General features: G+C 38.5%; 1 protein-coding gene across 1 annotated transcript; it reads right to left on the reverse strand.

The window, feature by feature from the left end:
- LOC124262164 (WD repeat-containing protein 82-like) lies at positions 1–21,242 on the reverse strand. The gene is made up of 9 exons (XM_046696622.1): positions 21,065–21,242; positions 20,127–20,224; positions 18,939–19,005; positions 16,298–16,397; positions 14,533–14,649; positions 7,023–7,182; positions 5,989–6,057; positions 2,202–2,344; positions 1–1,248 (listed from the first exon to the last, which is right to left on the reverse strand). Exons 1-9 carry the CDS (start codon positions 21,223–21,225, stop codon positions 1,219–1,221), a joined length of 945 nt encoding a protein of 314 aa, XP_046552578.1. The 5' UTR covers positions 21,226–21,242; the 3' UTR covers positions 1–1,218.
- Between the last annotated feature and the right edge of the window lie 169 nt (positions 21,243–21,411).

Here is a 21,411-nt window from a genome sequence, read left to right on the forward strand (position 1 = left end):
TGGTTCAAGCTTGAGGGTTTGCTGGTTCAAGCTTGAGGGTACCAGATTCACGCTTGAGGGATGCCTGGTTCAAGCTTGAGGGTTTGCTGGTTCAAGCTTGTGGGTACCAGTTCAAGCTTGAGGGATGCCTGGTTCAAGCTTGAGGGTTTGTTGGTTCAAGCTTGAGAGTTGGCTTGTCTTTCAAGGGGTTATAAGCAGCCTCATTACATTCACTCACTGACACATTACTATTAGTCAGTCCAGTGTATCAATGGGTGATGAAGGAACATATTGTATATAGACCCATGAAATGTTGATGTATTCTAATGTCCACAATAAAAACGTCTTTCAACACACTTCTTGCAAGACCTATTAGAAGCATCACTGTTGGTCAGTTCAGAATACCAAAGGTCAGTGATGCAGAGTTTTAAGCCAAACAGGTTCCTTGGGTTTGTCAGGTTTGCTGCTATAGGTTTCAATCAAGGGACCCCTTGCATCTTTAACCTTAACATTTGGGTCAGGCTAGGGGCTCTTGATTTTCATGCTTATATTTAACCGATGCACTTCAGTCTGTGTCAAATTTCATGCACAATTGCAAGTCAATCTCCATCATTTAAACACACTGTATTCACATAAGAAGCTTTCAGAAACATTTACATGACCAATGATAATTTTATTACACTTTGGCTTTCTGACCAATGATGAAGTACCATAATTCATATTCCATACCGGCTGTTTTGATCCTTTAAGGCAAATTAAAATAACAAAAATTAACCTCACAGCTTCAAATAATTCCAATCTTATAAGAAACAAGATGAAGAATGAAAAGGTAACTAAGTAACAGTAGCGATGACAAAAATACATCTCTCTTCATCCACTAACTAAAACACGGTGATCATGCTGTGACAGTGTGAGCGTGTTGAGATTCTGTCCTGGCGGCGGCCATGATAACAAAAGGGAGATAACTCTGATGGATGTAAGATGTACTGTGTGGGTGAATGATGCATATCCTGAGCTTGGCGTGCAGTCCTTTGTGTGGCGGACTTCCGCGTCTCCCGGTCTACATCCGACGTGCCGATTGTCTCTCAGCGCAGCGTTGGATCAATCCTAGTGTTCTGATTGGTCAGGCAACTGGGGATGATTATGGCCAAGTACAGCTGCCTTTTTACACTACAGTAAATCTCATGACAACATTTATCACACACACTTGGATGTCTGTCCACACTCCAGGGGAACCGCTCAGTCATCAGTTAATGGTAACCAGAATGCCTGAAATTCAAAAGTGTTTGTTGTAAGTATAATTACTACATGGGTTTGTTCCGTTAAACAAACAGCTAGCAATGTTCCAGGTAGCCAAAAATCAAACAAGGTCTCTGTCCACAGATTGTAGCCCTAACACAATCATGACACTGACATAACACAGACCTAGACCAAAAGAATAATGGTTGTGTTTCAGGTAATGTGAGAGAGTGAGTTTGGCTTTATGCCGCTTTTAGCAATGTTCCAGCAATATCACAGCAGGGGACACCAGAAATGGGCCGTTACAGGTAACACTGATTTCATAAAGAGTAAGCAAGTGAGTGAGTTTCTATACATCTAAGTCAATTCAGCGGTTGCCAAAGAGTGTAACCTATGACATCATTCTTAGTTACTAAGGGATACAAAATGCCTTCAACAAATACAGTACCCTTACTATATTGTGAAAAATAAAGGTTGAATTCCAATGCCTAGCTCTACAATGAGAAAAAATGTGATTGTCTATTTGGCTATTTGGTAATATTTTAACACAATGGATTACACGTGTGCTAAAGAATTTTGGGTTCGCAAGGGAGAAAATTGGGTAACCTGAAAACAATGAAAATCTGATGCTACCATGAAAACCATTGATACCATAACACAATCAGGGATTCAAAAGCAAAACCAGCAGATTCAGGTATGGAACAGACACAAGTCTGTGCCACCATAGTCTGCTTGTTCTTTACTGAAAAACACAGCATATTCCAGCTAACAGACAACAGTTTGTAAAGAACAGATTCTGGACCAGAAATTCCAGTGATTGACATCATGAGCATCAACGAAATCAGCAAGCCTGGACCACACAATCAAGTTAGGTGCCTCTTACAACAAGCATGAGTTGCTGAATACCAATTCTAACCCAGATCTTCACAGGTCACCTTAGTGTGTAAATCAACACGACAGTTTGGCTGCTACTCTGAACTCACCATATTTGTACAAGCTGTGGCAAACATCATGTATTTGGGATTGAACTGAACATGTTGAATGGGTCCAGGATGATCCCCCAGTAGCTCGGCTATCTTCTTCCCAGTCTCTGTGCTCCAACAATGTATCTTGCCATCTGTTGAACCTGCAACAGTTTCAAGATATTCCAATAATATAGAACTGATCAGCATCCGGGAGTTTAGGCATAACTGACAGTGATAATTGATGGATAAAACAGAAGGCTACAACTGATGGATATAACAGAAGGCAACAACTGACGGATACAACAGAAGGGTACAACTGATGGATACAACAGAAGTGTACAACTAATGGATATAACAAGGCTAGAACTGATGGATACAACAGAAGGGTACAAGTGATAAATAAAACAGAAGGGTAGAACTGATGGATACAACAATGGTAGAACTGATGAATAGAACAGAAGGGTACAACTGATGGATATAACAGAAGGGTACAACTGATGGATACAACAGACGGGTACAACTAATGGATAAAACAGAAGGGTACAACTGATGGATATAACTGACTCAATGCTGTGATGGACATAGCGGACTCTAGGCCCTGAGCTCCGCCTGCTATAGCTTCTATTGAAGCATCCTGTCTTTTCTCTATGCAAATGTTTTAGCAACATTTGAAACATATTCTTGCATATTCTTTTGATTGTACATCTGCCTCTATATTACCGGTAAGCGAAGCATATCTTAACTCATCAAACAAGTATTCTGCATGCTTCAATGATGAGTGATATTTATAGTTCATTCAAACATAATGTTCTCTTCTTAGCAACATTTGAAACATGCTTTCTTGCATATGATGGTACATCTGCCTCTATATTACCGGTAAGCGCAGCATATGTTAAAGGTCACATAAACCCTAGGGGGTAAAAATACATAAATCACTAACTGGCATCGTTATAAATGAAACCCCGTCATTAAAACTACTCATTTCGACCTTTAATTGACTTAAATCGACCTTTTTGACAACAGTGCACAATTCTCACCCGCGAACGAAATTTCAACCAATCAGAGCGGCGCGACTCTGTGACGTCATATGAGGAATAGCTTTGAGGGCCGATGCAGAATTCATCTACATTTTAGGGGGTAAATTATCTTGTTTACAGGCTTGTATAAACCTGAAATCGCGGACAATTGTTGTGGAAAATGAAAGCTATATGTTCTCACAATCTACTAGCATTTAATTTTGTCTCCTGCTTTGCATAGTTTCCGAAGTTACAACTTGTTTTCATAGACGCTTCTGTCACAATTGATTGGTGTCGTTAGGCCCTATTTGTATAATGACTGATCCAAATTGATCCCATTTCTGTGTTTTTACCTCGATATTTAATCATGTCATGTAAAAATCTGTTTGTATTCTCAAAACAGTGTCGGCCCATAAGTTTTGACATGCAATACAGCAATTAATACTCCCTTGTTGTAACCCGTGTTAGGTGGTTTAAACCTACACATGTTATTTGTCATCATTCACTTGATGGTCAGTTAATGAATTTATAACAGGTATAATTAGTGGTAACACACTTAGATTACCCGACAAAGGTTCCCATTTGGCATTTCTTGTGTCTGGAGTAAATATTCAACATTATAAACATCGATCAAAGGATTAACCGATAACACGCTGATTGATTAATTACTTTTATCTTACACAGCGGAATTGTCAAAAGGTAGTGTTTATGTATGTAGATTTACTAATCTATACTGAATACACTCTGCCGTGGTCGGTGTCTGCGTAAAAACAACGCCCTTCTTTCAAAGGATTAACCGCAATACATTGATTGATTGCCCATTATTGGCTAACTAAATTACTGTTTTTAATGAAAGGCGGACATTATGCAATTAGTTGCCAGGTGTGCTATCTTGGGTGACCAATGAGACTATACACCAATACCTGAAAAGATTGATCACTTTTTCGTATATTAAACTGTTAAAAGACACATCATTTGGAACAGTTTTGTCGATATTGATGGATACATTCCTCAAACAAGGTAATGGCCTGATATTGTTCCTATAACTTTAATCAGTTTTAATTTTAATATTTGCATTTTGTTTTTATTCATTTGTCGTAGCATTCAACAGAATCATTGTTTTCGCCGTGAAGTGTAATGAGACAGACAACATACACTAGGGTGTGTGTGCGAATTATGATTCACATTGGCAAACTATAAAATGTCTAGATATTACAGTTCTATTATAAATTCACTATAAGTATCAGCAGATCGTCAGCTTTTATTTAGTTTCAAAATGCATAAAAGTATGATAATACACTAATTAGGATTATAAGACCAAATATAAAGACGCACATTGACTAGTATCTACATACTGGTGAGTGGACATTAACCATGTGAATGTAGCAAGAAATTTATTGGCGCAGTATTGTGACTTCGACCCCACCTCGCTTCCGTGGAAGAAATCGTTATGTTATAAGTTGTGTCATGCAAAATCCTTTTGGTTATGATTCCAATACATATTTAACTACTTAGTAGAAAGTAGTCTTGATTTTCTAACTTGATGAAAACAAACTATAATCTCATTAATTCTAACAGACTTTACGATTTTCAAAAATGGCGGCACCCTGTCGGGAACATCCGCCAGTCTGTGGATAAATGCTATTTAGGTTTGTTTTCACCGAGTTAATCTAAAATCAAAACTACTTTCTACTGGTAGTAAAATATGTATTTTATTGATGGCCAATAGGATTTTGCATGATATATGTGATAACATAACAATTTCTCTCCTGGCAGCCAGGTGGGTGTCAATATAATACTACTTACAATATTATTGTTACTTCGACCACAACCTCACTTCCGAGGAAGAAATCGTTATGTTACAAGTTGTGTTATGGAAAATCTTTATGGTCATCAATCATATACATATCTTACTATAACTAGTAAGTAGTTTTGATTCTTTAACTTCCGTGAAGCGATCTGAACACAAGTAAGATATCATTTCAGGCTTCCACAACGCCGCTTCGCACTCACAAACATAACCCATTTAGCACTTAACTGCGGGTCCTGTGGAAATCTGTGCATGGTGACACCATCACCTCAACCCCTAGGAGCAATTGACGACAAAGCAACGATTCGCATGTCGTCGTTCATGTCGAAATCATCAAAATGATGAGCGTGCTACACACTTTCTATGCAACTAACTGAAAATCGCTCCTCATATGACGTCACTGCAGTGCTCTGGCGACAGAGTTACGTAACCTGTCTGTGGTTTCGTTGGCGGGCGAGAGGGAAGCAGGCGACTTTTTGGCCACTTTTAATCGCTCGGTATTAATTAACCACAAGTTTTTAAAGAATAAATTTGGTGTTCCGCATAAGACTAACCACAAATCTTTCATATGTAATGGTTAAAAGAGTAACAAAAAACAAAGTTTAGTGGTTCTTTAACAAAATCAAGTATGTATTCTGAGCCTTTGGCCTTTATACTGTAATAAAGATATCTGAATCTATTCTACAGTTATAATCTGCAATATTCTTTTATATGAAGTTGTTGTGTACTGATTCAGTCAAGAGTCTGACAATTCAATGCAGCAAGTTTAGCATAGGTTGCTAACCACAGGTCAGGCTCTGGGTTGAGGCAGTGAAAGCAGTAGCACTAAACATGAATCCAAAATCTACTAAACATCATTTTAACAAGGCAGAGGTATAAAACCAGGGGAACCTTTTGAAAATCAATCTGTAAATCAAGATCAAGCCAAAGAGCAGACACTTTTGACTCATACTATAATATTGTCCTATCTGCTACCTACCACAGAAAACGTAGCGCGAGTCTGGACTGAAAGACGCCTCTAGTGGCACCCCCTTTGGTTGGTGACCCCCTGAAACACAAAGATGGAACAGTTAGTGGACATACATCTATGTTCCCCCATCACATACATGTCCCTCTAGCACTGAAGCTGCTATGTTGTTGATCACTGGATTGTCTGGTCTGGACTCGATTATTTACAGACCGCCGCAATATAGCTGGAATATTGCTGAGTGCTGAGTAAAATTAAACTCAAACACTCACTGAAGCTGCTACCAACAACCCATGAATTCCCTGGTTCAATATACTACCCAATCACACGAAAATGATATTTCAATGAGCTCTGATCATGGTAATAATATTGTATGGCAACAGTGAGCATCAATTCGTGTTGCATGTAAGGCACTTTATCATGCTTAAATACAGTGCTGCAGCCATGATTTCTTTGGAAGGGGCCAACCTTTAGAAAATTTGGACCAATAACCAAAAGTGATGGATTTTTCGGATTGCCAGCCAGAAAAAATATCCGTAATCCTTCTCTTTGACATTTTGACAACCAAAAAGATTCGATGATGAACTCTGTACATCAAGTTGAGCTCTGTACAGCGAAACGAGCTCCTAACAGCGATTCACATTAAAGTTTTGAATGCAAATAGACGTACTAGCTATGTGCACAGCTTAGCAAGCCCCATTTGAATTCCGGAAGTTTCAGTATTCTGATTTCCGAAAGTTTGACATTGCTTGAAATTATGTATGCGCCCGATATATAAAAACGTGTTATAAATAATAAATTTGCACCATTGTTGGCGTATACATTTATAAATGTCATGTAAAATATCATTTACACAATAATGACAGTGAGTGAGTGTTTTACACCGCTTTTAGCAATATTCCAGCAATATCACGGTGGAGACAACAGAAATGGGTTTCACACATTGTACCCATGTAGGGAATCGAACCCAGGCCTTCGGCATGACGTATGAACGCTTTACCACCAGGCTACACCACCGCTCCTACAATAATGATAACAGTAAATACTTACTGCATATATTTGAAGAGGTGCCCCCTGAAATGAATCAATTAAGCGGAGTACTGATCCGTTCGTTGAGATGAGAATAAGCTTCCCATCTGGGCTAAATTTGAGCTGTGTCCAATCACAGTCCTTGTCTTGTGGCAGCCTGAAGACGTTGAATGGGCCCTGGAATCAGATCAAAACCATGTCAACACAATTCCTTTGCATCATGAGTAGGGGTGAAACGGTATACAGCAGTATTAGTAGAACTGCTGTATTTGGCCTTTGGTTCGGTATACGGTAATACAATCCCAAAAATTCGGTATTTTCGGTTTTCATAACATCATTTTAATAACCATTTTAAACCTTTTCTAAAATTTCTAGGAATCAAATCATTTTGTCAAAATCTATCTAGGTTTGGCCCATGTTGACAATTTTCTGCATTATGACCACGTCTCATACACCGAATCAAAGGCCTTGTACCGCAATACTTACCGTACCGTAGTAAGAGCGTACCGTTTCACCTCTAATCATGAGGGTATTAGCTGTTTAGCGCCACACTCAGCAGTATTCCAGCTGTATGATGGCAGTTTGTACCAAACAATCCAGCGACGTTTATCTATGCAACTTGGGATACAATGTCATGCATCAAGCCTTGGACTTAACCTGAGCATCACCTAGTCACCTCCTATGGCAAGCACACGTTACTAAGAACGGTTCTAACCAGGGTCTTGTCTGGTCCAGACTGGTTATTTACAGACCGCCGCCATATAGCTGGAATATTGCTGTGTGCGGCGTTAATCAACAACAAACAATGAGTGAATGAGTTTAGTTTTACAGGCTCACTGATTGGTTGGTTGACACATGTCATCGTATCCCAATTGCGTAGATGTTGATCACTGGATTGTCCGATCCAAACTCAATTATTTACAGACTGCCACAGGAATATTGCTGAGAGCGGCTTTAAACAACAAACCAACCAACCAACGAAGGAACAATGATATACTACTCAACATTCGCTAAGGGACAAGTCATCCTTAGCATGTTCAGTTAAAGGTGTGGTCCTTGGCAAATGTTGAGCAGAATCAATCTGGTACTCTCAAATGCCATCATATCAAATGGCAAAGATAAGCTTAATATCAGCAAAAATGTAATTTTTGGAGTAAAATTGATATTTTATACTTATCCTGACTCATGCTCTTTTTGCTTGTCTTCTTCTTCTTGCGAACATAGTGGAACACTTGTATCTCCCTAATTGAAGCTCCCTTCAATTTAAAATCACTAATTAGTATTCACCACGAGTTACCTCCTTTCCACAAGCGCGGGAACGAGGGCGCCACCTCTACCCATGTGCCTCACTCTCTCCTCATATACTGAGCCCAACATTTGAATTTACAGGGAAATCCAAAGTGTTATTTGGGGAGGATGGGAGGGCTGACCTCATGAGTCAGGATAAGTATAAAATATCAATTTTACTCCAAAATTACATATTTTTCCTTATCCTGACTCATGCTCTTTTGCTTGTAGCATCCCTACGGAACGGAGGTGGGAATATCTAATACTTTGGATTTTAATAATTAGTGATTTGAACTGTGATGATTGTAATAACCCTATGGGAACTTCATAAAGGCACTGAATTGATGAATTCCTGCTGCTAACTTATCAGCTGCCATATAAAAGGTTATTACCATGTACTTATTATGATAAAGTATATATAACATTAATACAATGCTTAAGACTAATAGACTTAAGCTTGTTAATATGCTAGTATAAACTCCTTAGAGTTTGTTAGCTAAAATACTTTAAGATATAACATAGTACTAAGCTTAAGATATGATTAAACTTAAGCTAATTATATAATAGCAAACTCTTTAGAGTTTGTTAGTTAATATACTTATATGATATAGATATAATGCTGAGCTTAAGATATGAATAAGCTTTAGCTACATATATAATAGCAAAAACTCTGTAGAGTTTGTTAGCTAATATATTTTTATAATATGAGTATAGTACTGTGCTTAAGCTATAATTAACTTAAGCTACATATATATAATAGCCAAACTCTAGTAGAGTTTGTTAGCTAATATATTTTTATAATATGAGTATAGTACTGTGAGCTATAATTAACTTAAGCTACATATATAATAGCCAAACTCTGTAGAGTTTGTTAGCTATCATATATATTTATAATATTAGTATAGTACTGAGCTTAAGATATAATTAACTTAAGCTACATATATATAGCAAAACTCTGTAGGGTTTTGTTAGCTAAAATATTTTTACAATATGAGTATAGTAGTGTGCTTAAGATATAATTAACTTAAGCTACATATATATAATAGCAAAACTCCGTAGAGTTTGTTAGCTAATATATTTTTACAATATGAGTATAGTAGTGTGCTTAAGATATAATGAACTTAAGCAACATATATAATAGCAGAACTCCGTGAGAGTTTGTTAGCTAATATATTTTACAATATGAGTATAGTATTGTGCTTAAGATATTATTAACTTAAGCTACATATATAATAGCCAAAAAACTCTGTAGAGTTTATTAGCTAATATGTTTATAGTGTAACCATAGTACTAAGCTTATAGTACTGAGCTTAAGTTATGATGAAACTTAAGCTATATATATATAATAACAAAACTCCGTCGAAGTTTTTGTTAGCTAATACCTTTATAATGTAACCATACTGCTTAAGATATGATGAAAACTTAAGCTAATTGTATAATAGCGAAAACAACCCTTTAGAGTTTGTTAGCTATGATATAAACCTAGTATTGAGCTTATGAAGGAAAACTTAAGCTACATATATAATAGCAAGAACTCCGTAGAGTTTGTTAGCTAATACATGTTATAATGTAACTATAAAGCTTTAAAATATGATGAAACTTAAGCTTAAATATATAATAGCAAAACCCTCTTTAGAGTTTTGATAGCTAATATACCTATATGATATAAACATAGTACTGCTTAAGATATGAATAAGCTTAAGTTACATATATAATAGCTAAAACTCTGTAGAGTTTGTTAGCTAATACATGTTATAATATAACCATATTGCTTAGAAATATGATGATACTTAAGCCAAATAGCAAAAACTCTTTAGAGTTTGTTAGCTAATCTACTTATATGATATAAACATAGTACTAAGCTTAAGATATGAATAAGCTTAAGCTACCTATATAATAGCAAAACTCCTTAGAGTTTGTTAGCCAATATATTTTAATAATATGAGTATAGTACTATGCTTAAGGTATAATTAGCTTAAGTTACCTACATAATAGTAAAACTCTCAGAGTTTGTTAGCTTAATTAACTTAAGCTATGTATAAAATAGCCAAAAACTCTGTAGAGTTTGTTAGCTGATGCATTTATCATGTAACCATAATATTACTCTTAAGATATGAATAACTTAAGGTAAATATATATAATAACAAACTCTGTAGAGTTGTTAACTTATATATTGTATGATGTAATAATCATAGTACTGTGATGATAAAAGGAACTTAAGTAAATTATATATAGCATGAAGCTATTTAGTATTGTTATAAGATAAGTAAAAATCTGTTAGATTGACTTATCTTCTCCGAGGAACTGTCAGCTGTTGTGCGAGGACCATGGGATCGAATTGGTGTATACCTGAGACGCCCTCGGTGGTGATATCTCTCAGATAATGGTTTGCAACCACCATATCGGATCTCCAGAAATAAAACCTCCAATATTTCAATCACATTTGTGTGGAACAATTGTAGAAGTTAGCTATAATATCATGAGTATTAAGCTCATGGAGGGTCGGAATAGGTCCATCCAAGATATGCACGTAGTATGACAGTTCTGATCCAAATGGAGATATAGTACATGAGACTTCTCTCTCATGTAAGTTGATGATAGAGGAAATAATCTGTTGCATTTTTACTCCTGTTTGGTTTGGTGGAGATAAATTTACAGTGCTCTTGCTGGCCATCTTGATAGAATCATCGTATCATGGGGTCCAAGTATGTCATCCAGGCGTGTTCATAAACCTCACTTGTGAGGTGTTGGAGCACTATATTCATATCCCCAGGTTGGGCGTGAAATTTCGTTTATTCTCCAAACAGAAGTTTAGTAGGTTTACTAACCATCTAGTTGTGTTAGTCGCTTGATGAAATTCAGCTGTAGTCTGAAACGCTGTGGATTTAGATCCACTTGTATCTTTCGCCTCAGGTAATTCGCCATAAGTCCTTGACGATGTAGGTGCACAACCAGGTGTGTCTGTCCTCGCTGAACTTTATGTAAAATCGCCTGACTGCCGCATCCCTCGCCTTAACTTGACAGGGGAGGTCTCTATCTTGAAGAAAGGCAGTCTAATCATGAATGTTCAGGTTAACTGGACTGTAATGAGGCTTGCCTCGCTCACTGATATATAGTTGTCACTTGTGACGTAAGTCTTGAACTGTGAACAGAGATCGACCTCTGTGTAGGTCGTTGTCCCTCGCGGGTCCAATCAGAACAAGGCATTTTGATTCTGTATAATACCCGCTGTGATGTCATCACCGGTGTAGCGGAAAACCCACCTTGAATAAATTCTTGTCGTCGTTGATATTAGCATAAACGCCGGTCTTCACCGTAGCTTCCCGGGTTATCCGAGTGACCACGTGTTTCGAGGGTTAATGGTAACCCGCTGAAACCTCCGCGCCAAATATCTCGCCTGTAATTTTATGCTGGGTAGGTTATTTTCCTGGTTGTCGGAAAGTAATTTCAGTTTTGAATATAATTCGACTTCCTTATATATAAGGGTATAAACAACTTGCAAGTTGTGAGCTTGTAGACTGTATACATGAATGTATCGTCATAATTGTAGAATTAACGCTGAACTTGTTGTACATATTTCTTCTCAGAAACTTTGACGATTAAGAGTTATACTCGCTGTAACAAGGCTGCTGTTCAATTTCGATATTGAATTGTCTGCAGATATGCGTAATGGTCACGCATGTAGATAATCGATCGGCCGTCCGGGATTGTATATTAGCAATTTATACGGAATAGTTGATTTCTGTGAAGATCTATGAAATGTCGCTGACTAATAATACAGCGACGCTCTGTGTTGTAAATAGCCTGAGCAATTATCTTCGCCAGAGGCTTATAGACGGCATCTGGCATACAGTTGATAATCAACTTATGCGACGCCTTGAACGGACTGACGAAAGTAGCTATATATGACGAAAGTGGCTAGTATATGGAAACCTTGGAGGAGACTTCCTCGTGAACGCTGAGACTTCGCGAAGTTCTCAAGTATCCCTTCTAGATCTTCTGGGTGAAGTAGACTTGAGTTACTTAGCCTTCGCGAATCATCGCTAAGGTGTCGAAGTCAAAGCCCGATTAGTATATATATATATATATATAAATATATATATGAGCTTGTTTCGTGGAACAGCCTCTGTGTTTAACAGGATGTGGATCGGGCGGCTTGCCTAAGTATGGCCGCATGGATCATCTTATCATATCTGAAGTCGGTTACTTAAGTCTGGTGATAAGTGTCTAATTGATCGCTCTAGATCTATTTAGGCCAGCTTAACATACGCCTCGCCATGGATTCAACAGAACCAATATATGATTGTAGTTCTTATACTTGATATCGATGATCAACTTGTCTATGGGTTGATCTTCTCGGAGACTTGTGAGGGGAACGTTGATAGTTTCGCCAAGCTCTTGTATAGTCCCTCGATGTCCTTCTAGATGATGATGATCTGATTCAGGTGTCTCACAAGATGCCTTCGAAGCTTCCTCAAGCGTCCCGTCCGGGGAACGACGATATGACCTTCGAAGGCTTCCGTGATGTCTGATGGTCCGAGTCCACATCTAGGGATGAAACCGCATAAGGTGATGATCTATCCTGCCTTCGCGAAGTCCTTCGCGCGAAGGCTGTACATCTAGGTTCTTTCCGCCGCCGAAGGCTGTACATCTAGGTCCTTTCCGCCTTCCCGAAGGCCTTCGCCAAGGCTGTACATCTAGGTCCTTCGGCCAAGGTGGTGGTCGCGTGACTTCCTTCGCCGAAGGTGACATCGCCCTGGCTGCTACGCTGACGGGGGTGCCTCTGGGTGTTGTTCACGTTGGAGCCTTCGCTGGCGGCTCGGACCCTGCTACCGCAGAGATATTGGTCCTCCATGATGTTCATAATTTGTCGTCGATCATGTCTTCTGGGATGGTCTGCGACGAGGTCGCCGGTGCTTTATCTGCGTGTTAATGGAGGGGTCCACCGGAAAATCGTCCGACATCAGTGTAGAGGCATCAGGCTGCATGGTGATCTCTGCTGATGTCGTTGTAGCTGTCCCCGGTCGCTTCTTGTGGCGTGATTGCCGGGATGATGATCAGCTGATCATCGTAGAGGTCCAGGTCATCGGCTGGAACAATCTCGCTGAGAAAGTCCTAGTAGACTTCGCTGATTTTCCCTCAGAGGTCGACGCTGCCCTGGGTGTGCGACGCCTGGCGCTTGAGTGTTGGTAATGATGGGACCTCAGGACGATCATCATCGCGATATCTGCGCTTGGTACATCAGGCTGCATGCTGATCTGTGCCGACATCGGTCAATCTTTGATGTACATCCGTATGATGACCGGCTGATCATCATACAGGCCCAAACTTCGATGGGAACGGTCTCGTTGTTGAGATGTAGTAGAAAAACCCTCTAGTCTTCTGCTGCGACGATGGGATGTCTGGGGAAGCAGAATGCTTCTTGAGATGGCGGACTACGCCCCACACCTCTCCACCACTCTAGCGAACACCACACGGGAGGGGAGTCGGCCAACAGCAGTAGACTGGCGAGGGGTTCCGTATCAGTCATACTAGACTCTGCATACGCGACCTATCTGCTGTGCGTGCCAAACGCAAAGTAAATATTAATAAAGAGGTAGAATTGGATAAATTAGTACCGCGAACTGCAATGTGAATATAATAAACATGGCTACCGCATATGCATCATATTAAAGGTGGATCAGCAGCAGCATAAAAACGTAATCTGCAATAGTACAGAATTTTCATCAACGTAATCCACTGGAAACAAAACACGGGCCCCGTGAATAAACTGTAGAAAAACCACTAAATATCAATATATAATCGTTGAAGGATACTAGCTAAACCTCTATAGATGTCTATACGAGGTAACTAACTAAATATAATCAAAGGATATAGTGTGTCGGGAGACACAGGCGCTCTCACGTCCAGCTCACTGGGCGAAGAAGGAGAGAGTGAGGCACATGGGTAGAGGTGGCGCCCTCGTCCCCGCGCTTGTGGAAAGGAGGTAACTCGTGGTGAATACTAATTAGTGATTTTAAATTGAAGGGAGCTTCAATTAGGGAGATACAAGTGTTCCACTATGTTCGCAAGAAGAAGAAGACAAGCAAAAAGAGCATGAGTCAGGATAAGGAAAAATAATGGTAACTGAAGTATTTCAATTACTATCCACATGCAGTTTGAATTCATCTGCTTATGTTTAACATGCTAAAGATAATGAATGACTGTTACACTTCTCAAGATGACAATGCACTCTCTTACCTTGTCAAATGAGCGAAGATCATACAACTTCACACATTCAGAATTGATTCCGGCTGCAAAAATCAATCCTTCTGGGTCAAATGCTGCCACAGGTCGCCCAGAAAGGTTCATCAGTCCCTGCAACAACGTGTGAGCTTGATAACACACATCACATGAACTCAACTTCTAAAACGAAGTGATTAGGAACACTGTATGTTATGAATGTCTTACAGCCTTTTAAATTATTAACAAATTTAACATCAGAGATGATTGATCACTTGGAGTGAGTGAGTATTGTTTTACGTCACTTTCAGCAATATTCCAGCAATATCACGGCGGTGGACACCAGAATTATGGGCTTCACACATTGTACCTATGTGGGGAATCAAACCCGGTCTTCAACATGACGAGCGAACGCCTTAACTACTAGACTACGCCACTGCCCCTAATCACCAGGAACAAACCAGTTACATCTACAGAAAGAGAGTTGGTCATATACTGCTTGGAACCAGAGATGCCAACCCTGAATCTAAGGAAAACGGAGTCATGACTGTCGGAAAACGGAGTCATGACTGGCTGAAAGCCAGCCCTGAGCACCAAAGGTGAGAGTTGGGGGTGAGCGCGTGGTCATCTCTGCCATTTTGCTTCACTTTCATACGGTCTATGACATGCATTCAGGAAAAACTTTGTGAAACTCCATCGTCAATAACACGCAATGTACACAATCGACACCCAAAGGATCACACGCTAAGCTTCTGAATGCTTTTACCAGTGTTCACTCAAATAAATCACCAGTGACTTACGAAATTGCATACCATAAAAATGAATTCAGAATTTTTTCTAAAAAAATCAGAGTTTTTAAACAAGAAATTGGAGAGCAGATTTTGTATTTGAAAATCAGAGTAACTCCGCGAAAATAGGAGTGGTTGGTATTTGTGCTGGAACACGTTGCATAGCATTTCTGCATATTTATAGTATCCTAAAATACCATGGTATGTCAGCTCAACGAGGGAACAAAGCTTCATATGAAACCCATGAGCACCTGTGTGCTGCTGCCTTAAACCAAGAAACATAAGGCTGGCCATACTGGGATTCAAACTTATCATCATAACAGGGTTTCCCTTGCCCAACAAAACTATGGCCACAGACAAACCCTTATCATTAATTTCAAGCGTCTTTACAGGACATATCCTGAAAAGTAGTTAAGTACATGCAGTACACTGTACAGTAGGATGTAATCATTATATTCATATAAGCCTTCCTGTTGAGAATTTACTTCAGTTCATATTTTTGTGCATCCCTTCTGCATCCACAATGAAAGATTGTTTTGAAATGACCTTTAATAAGATGTTCGCAGATCTCTGGTGTTCAAATAAAAGGAACTAAGGTCAGATTATCAGGAAATTGTCTGACAATGCAGCTGTTCATTCCGTAAAAGAATCACACACAGGGATTTACAGGACACGAATTCCTTCGTGCCATACGTATAAAAATTGACAATGGACGCAACAAAATATATTAGTGCGTCCACAGGGACTCAGAAAAAGTCTAAATACTTTTTGTAAAAATCCAATCAAGTGACAATACGCTGTCACTGAGTTTGCTGCTAGCTGGGCTATGGTACCTACCTACCCTAAATTTTAAAGAGGTGTAATCGGAACCACAACATTTTTTGTATTTGGCCTTAGTTTTATATTTCGCATTTATTTTTTCTAAAGACACCTACTTCCTTACATAAGCCCATTTATGCATGAGTTGTCTGAGGAGCTAAACTGCTGTTACCTACCTGACAATTTTGTGATCGCAGATCCCACAGACGGATTGTCTTGTCCATGGACCCAGACAAAAATGTGTCGTCTATGGGGGACATGTTTAATGTCACGACTCTGAAAACAAGACAAGAAGCATTATGACCATCAGCGCCATCAGACCAGTTACCATCCAGTTGGGAATGTTTAAACAACATGGACTTGAAAATCTGACAACCAATTTCTACAATTGTCCTTAATCATATCCATACTTGTATGGCTGATTTGGTGAGTTATAGAATAATTTGCATTAATTAGAAGAGCGAGAGTTGAATCATCATGAATACTTCACAAGGATGTAGATACTATGACTTTGTTTGAAATCTAACACTGAGCGACACTGAAGGTATATGCAAAGTAGTGTTGGGAATTGGTTAAAGTGTCATAATTGAGGATTGGTTCATTACAACCAACGATCAATCATCAAAAATATTTATCATTTATCAAATTTTTCTTGCTATGTTTGTTAATGCACAAAAAATAAAGAAGAAACATACAGATCTTTAGTTGCTTTGCAATTTGCACAAAATGCATTTACAAATTTCACATCTTTAAATGATGACTAGTATGTTAGGAACATAAATTTCCTGGAGTCTTTAAGACAATTGAAATCATGACAAGGAATGAGCTTGCAATGCTTATGAAATGTACCAGACAAAACCAACCTTGTGGAAAATACTGTTCATGAAACAAGTGTTCGATTATTTCAATAAATTGGAACACCACTGATGGACAGCACATATTTGTCTGCAACAATTCTGTTTTGAATCCGACACCGAAATTGAATCCGACACCTTAGTTTTGATTTTCGATAACCATTATCACTATTTCGATTTGATATTTGAATACCTATTTAAATTATTTCCACACAGCAGGAACGTAATTTTTACTCCAACTTGAGCGCTGAAATAAGGCGAAACATGATTGCTTGACGCCGGGCTAATTATCCAATGACAATTGTTAGTAGACTTTGCCAAGTTGGCGATGGATTTCAGGCAGAAAACGCCGACTCTGAGACTTAAATGAAATCTGATGTTTTCATATCTATCAAGAATTGAATCGACAATGATTGAACCGAGGGTCCAATATCAAAAATAGAATCCAATTGAATCAAGGTCTGGGTGAATCGTTGCATCCCTAGCACATACCATAAGGCTCCTGATCGAAATGAGGTCATTTCTTAATCCTAAATATCAAATGAACTCAGATCCATGACCCTTGAATGTACTTTGTTTGAAACCTAATGCATGTACTCGATATAATGGCCGCGCTTCTGAATAAACAATTATTAATAAATGTGTTATTAGTTTGTACTTTACTTCTAGAAAAATATTAGCAGATATCCGACCAATCAGGCCATTTTATTTATTAGGCCTTACTGGAACCAGACTTTTGATTTGTTGGTTAAAAATAGCAACTACTGGGACTGTTATGATTCACTTGCATGTTCTGTGAATTGAATCATATCCCCAATTTATCAATTTAGGTGCAGCTATACGTATACACATCATTCAGGAATACAGTGTTTGTAAAATAAAGGGGTGTTGACAAAGAGTAATAATACAAGTGATCGGTAGATAAAAATCATTGAAATTGAACTGCATCATTTTGGCATGTTATCTGGAGCAATACCATCTCTCAGAAATTGTAAACCAAAAGTCACTGTGTTCTTTAATTTGATTGGTTGAAAAACATGATCAAATGGTATTTGATTCCCGGAAATTCGCTGCGTATTAATACATACTAACATCGCTCACACCATTGTATTGTTACATCGTATATTGTGACGTAAAGTCCGAATGACGTCGCAAATGAACAGTTCCAGATGCTACCATGGGAGACAGCCGAAACGGCCGGCTGATGACATTTCATTGCTGTACCCGTACTCGATGTCAATGAGTGCAGACACAAAAATGTGTGTGGACCTTTTGGTTTACTTTTGTGTTTACAATGTCGATAAACATCATGTGTTGGGTTATTTCAGGGTGTTATTGAGTATTTGAAGCACGGGAATATTTCATTTGAAACCTCCAGCTGACGCCATCGGTTCCAAATTAATTCCCATGCTTCAAGTACTCAATAACACCCGGAAATAACCCAACACATGATGTTTATCTCCTAATTACACCATTCTGCAGATATTTGCTGCGTCTAAAATGTTTATTTGTAGAATGGGGGCTTTCGCATCAAGATAGTAAAATCAACATGCATTATCATGCGCTCATGATCTTGATATATCGTTTTCAATTAGGTAACTTTGTTGACTCAGAAGAGCTTCTACTGCCCATGTGCTCTATTACTATGAACAGTGAACAAACAAAACGCAATGTTCAGGTCTTCAGGTGTGTTCAACATTGTTCAATGTTGTTGTTATGTGGGTGGCAGGGGACATAACTCTAAATTTCTCGGTTTGTTTACATTTTTGGATGTCTTACGTTTGAAGATCTCTACACCCCATACGGTGTTTCTTTCAGTTGCTTTGGATAAAGTGTCCATGATTCCCCTTAATCCCACTTCATCAACCGTAGCAAATCTCCCCGTGTCTATTGTTGGCTTTACGTCCGCCGTCTCACATGTGGGTGGCAGGGGGCATAACTCTCCTAAATGTTGCATACTTACTTTTTTGTGTGCCCTGGAAAATATCTGATGTATTTGTTGTCGTGCAACGATAAATACCGTATGGTATCTGAAACAAAAAATTCACATGGTGTAAATTCTACATTCTATTCACAATCTGGAACACATCAGCATACACTGCATTTCATTAGCTCAGATTGTCAAACACTGTAGTGTAAACAGTGTATATATGTTTGCTTCTCCATACTCAGCAATATGGCTAGAATGCATTATACCAGATACCTAGCAGGGTTAGGGTTAGGTTAGGGTTAGGATTCGGATTAGGGTTAGGGTTATTTTCATCACAGTTTTATATTTTTTCACCTTTCCGCACTCGCATCACGTGACCTAATTAAATATGACAGGCAGGTATCCGGTATAATGCATGTGTACCAGCAATATTCATTCCATCAACCAGGGATTTACAGGACGCAAGTTCCTGTGTCCTATACGCATAAAAGTTGACAATGGACGCAATAAAATTTATAAGCGCATCCACAGGGACACAGAAAAAGTCCAAGTACTTTTTGTAAAAATTCCAATCAAGTAACAATAACTTATCACCGAGTTTGCTCCTAGCTGGGTTATGGTATTGCAATTTAATTAGTGTAAAATTCAAGTGATGATCATGATACACAATACAATAACATTATTTCTTTGATGGGCATTTTAGAAGTTGAGTTGATGAAGAATAATGACAATTATTATGGATATACAACTTCTTTTATTCTGTAAATAATATTTAAGTGCCTGGGACCTCCATTTTGTTGTCCAGGACCCCTGAAAATTAACAGTATGAGTCCCAGGGACCCTCAAATACAGGACTCAAGGTAAATCCCTGTGCATTCCAAGTATGAAATGGTGGCCAATAAATAATAAATAGTCAAGAGGTTGATATTGTGAACAATAAACTCAGCCAACAGAATACAGGGACAGGCAATAAGCCAAGTCATTCAGCCTGACCACCATATTGTATATCAACTCTAACAATCACTATAGGTTTCTGAGGACCAATATTCTAGCACCAAATTCCATGGTACTGCTACAGCCAACCCTTTTAACTGCTAACTCTGCAAAGACTTCCGACCGTATCATCCCTAAACTTCAAACTATATTACTTGAATATATTCCTTATTTTCATCCTGACAACAATAAGTCAGAATACTTTCCAATTTATATGTTGTTGCTTACCATCGATTTTGGTTGAACAGTGCAAAGCTGTGTTGACTGCATGTGTATAGCGTATCAAGTCCACTCCATATTTTTTGCTGTTCAAGGTCCTTTTAGGTCTGAAATGGAAAAACTTCCTTATTATTTGTCTTGGGGAGGAGGGGGAGCAGCATCATAGGCTGCTTCCGCACTAAATATTTGATAATGCTACTATTTGTGCATATTTGAAATTAAACTAGCGTTACGATTGTCTTTCAAACACACTAGTTCACTCATATGCGTGTTATAGCCAAGACAAAATAACAACCATGACCATATGAGCATGATGTTTTTGAACCTGTTGTAAATATCTGCCTCAGTTCATAACAGTACATTGTTTTGATTACATTCTCTACGAATAAACGCATGTTTATGCCTGTTCAAACTGTGTATTTATCCAAACATGTTCTCATGACATAAACCAATAACACTGAGGCTATTACACATATTCAATCCACTGAAACAGCAAGGAACAATATTCATAACATTTTTTTGTAAATAGGTCACACTAGGTTCACTAAGATTTCATTCTTATAATCCAACAGTCACAACATCCATCAAAACTTAATTTTAACACCATTAAAGGACAATATTTTGACATTGAGTAGGGTCTGTATCGGGGCACATATATTGATGAGGACAATCAAACGTTAGTGTTAAGTCGGCCATCAGCCAATAAGGTCATGTGCATATTTCGGTTTTGTAGCTCCCAGGGCACGTCTGAAATACTGTTACTGCATGCACGAACATCGCCTGCCTTATTCGTCTTTGAAATATGTGTTCCTTGGAAATATAAGCGTTACTAAATGTCCACTGTTAACGTGTCATAGTCGGGATATAACATGTAAATAAGGGTGTCAATGAATAGACTATTGTTTTGTCTCGGGGAGAGCCGGTGTCAATTTGCAGTCTTCACTTACGTTCCGTTTAAGCAATCATATATGACAATAGAATCATCTTCACTGCTTGTTATTATTGTTTCGCCATTGACAGCGAAATCTACACTATTTATTCTATCCGTATTCTCTCTGAATATCTTTGCTACTTTGAAATTAATGACTGTACGATCAGAGAGCTTCATTTTTCCGAGGTAGCATGGCGGGCTACTAACAAGTGCGGACCTGTCCTGTCAATACGTAAATAGGTCATAAAAACAAATATCTGTGTAAATTTGGTTCCTAATTTTCTTATAGATTTTTATTACCGTTTTAGTGAAAACGAACGCGATTGCGGAATTGTTATTCAATATTTATGTTTCGTTCCTCTG

This window comes from Haliotis rubra, unplaced genomic scaffold (genome assembly GCF_003918875.1).
Source record: "Haliotis rubra isolate DU_JTF1 unplaced genomic scaffold, ASM391887v1 Scf824, whole genome shotgun sequence".
NCBI classification, from domain to species: Eukaryota; Metazoa; Mollusca; class Gastropoda; order Lepetellida; family Haliotidae; genus Haliotis; species Haliotis rubra.

Coding starts and splice junctions, on each gene's coding strand:
- LOC124262164 (XM_046696622.1), bottom strand. CDS start 21,225: ATGAAGCTCTCTGATCGTACAGTCATTAATTTCAAAGTAGCAAAGATA. Junction 19,006..20,126: donor CTGTTCAACCAAAATCGATG/GTAAGCAACAAC, acceptor TTTTTGTTTCAG/ATACCATACGGTATTTATCG. Junction 7,183..14,532: donor ATCTTCGCTCATTTGACAAG/GTAAGAGAGTGC, acceptor ATCTGATTCCAG/GGCCCATTCAACGTCTTCAG.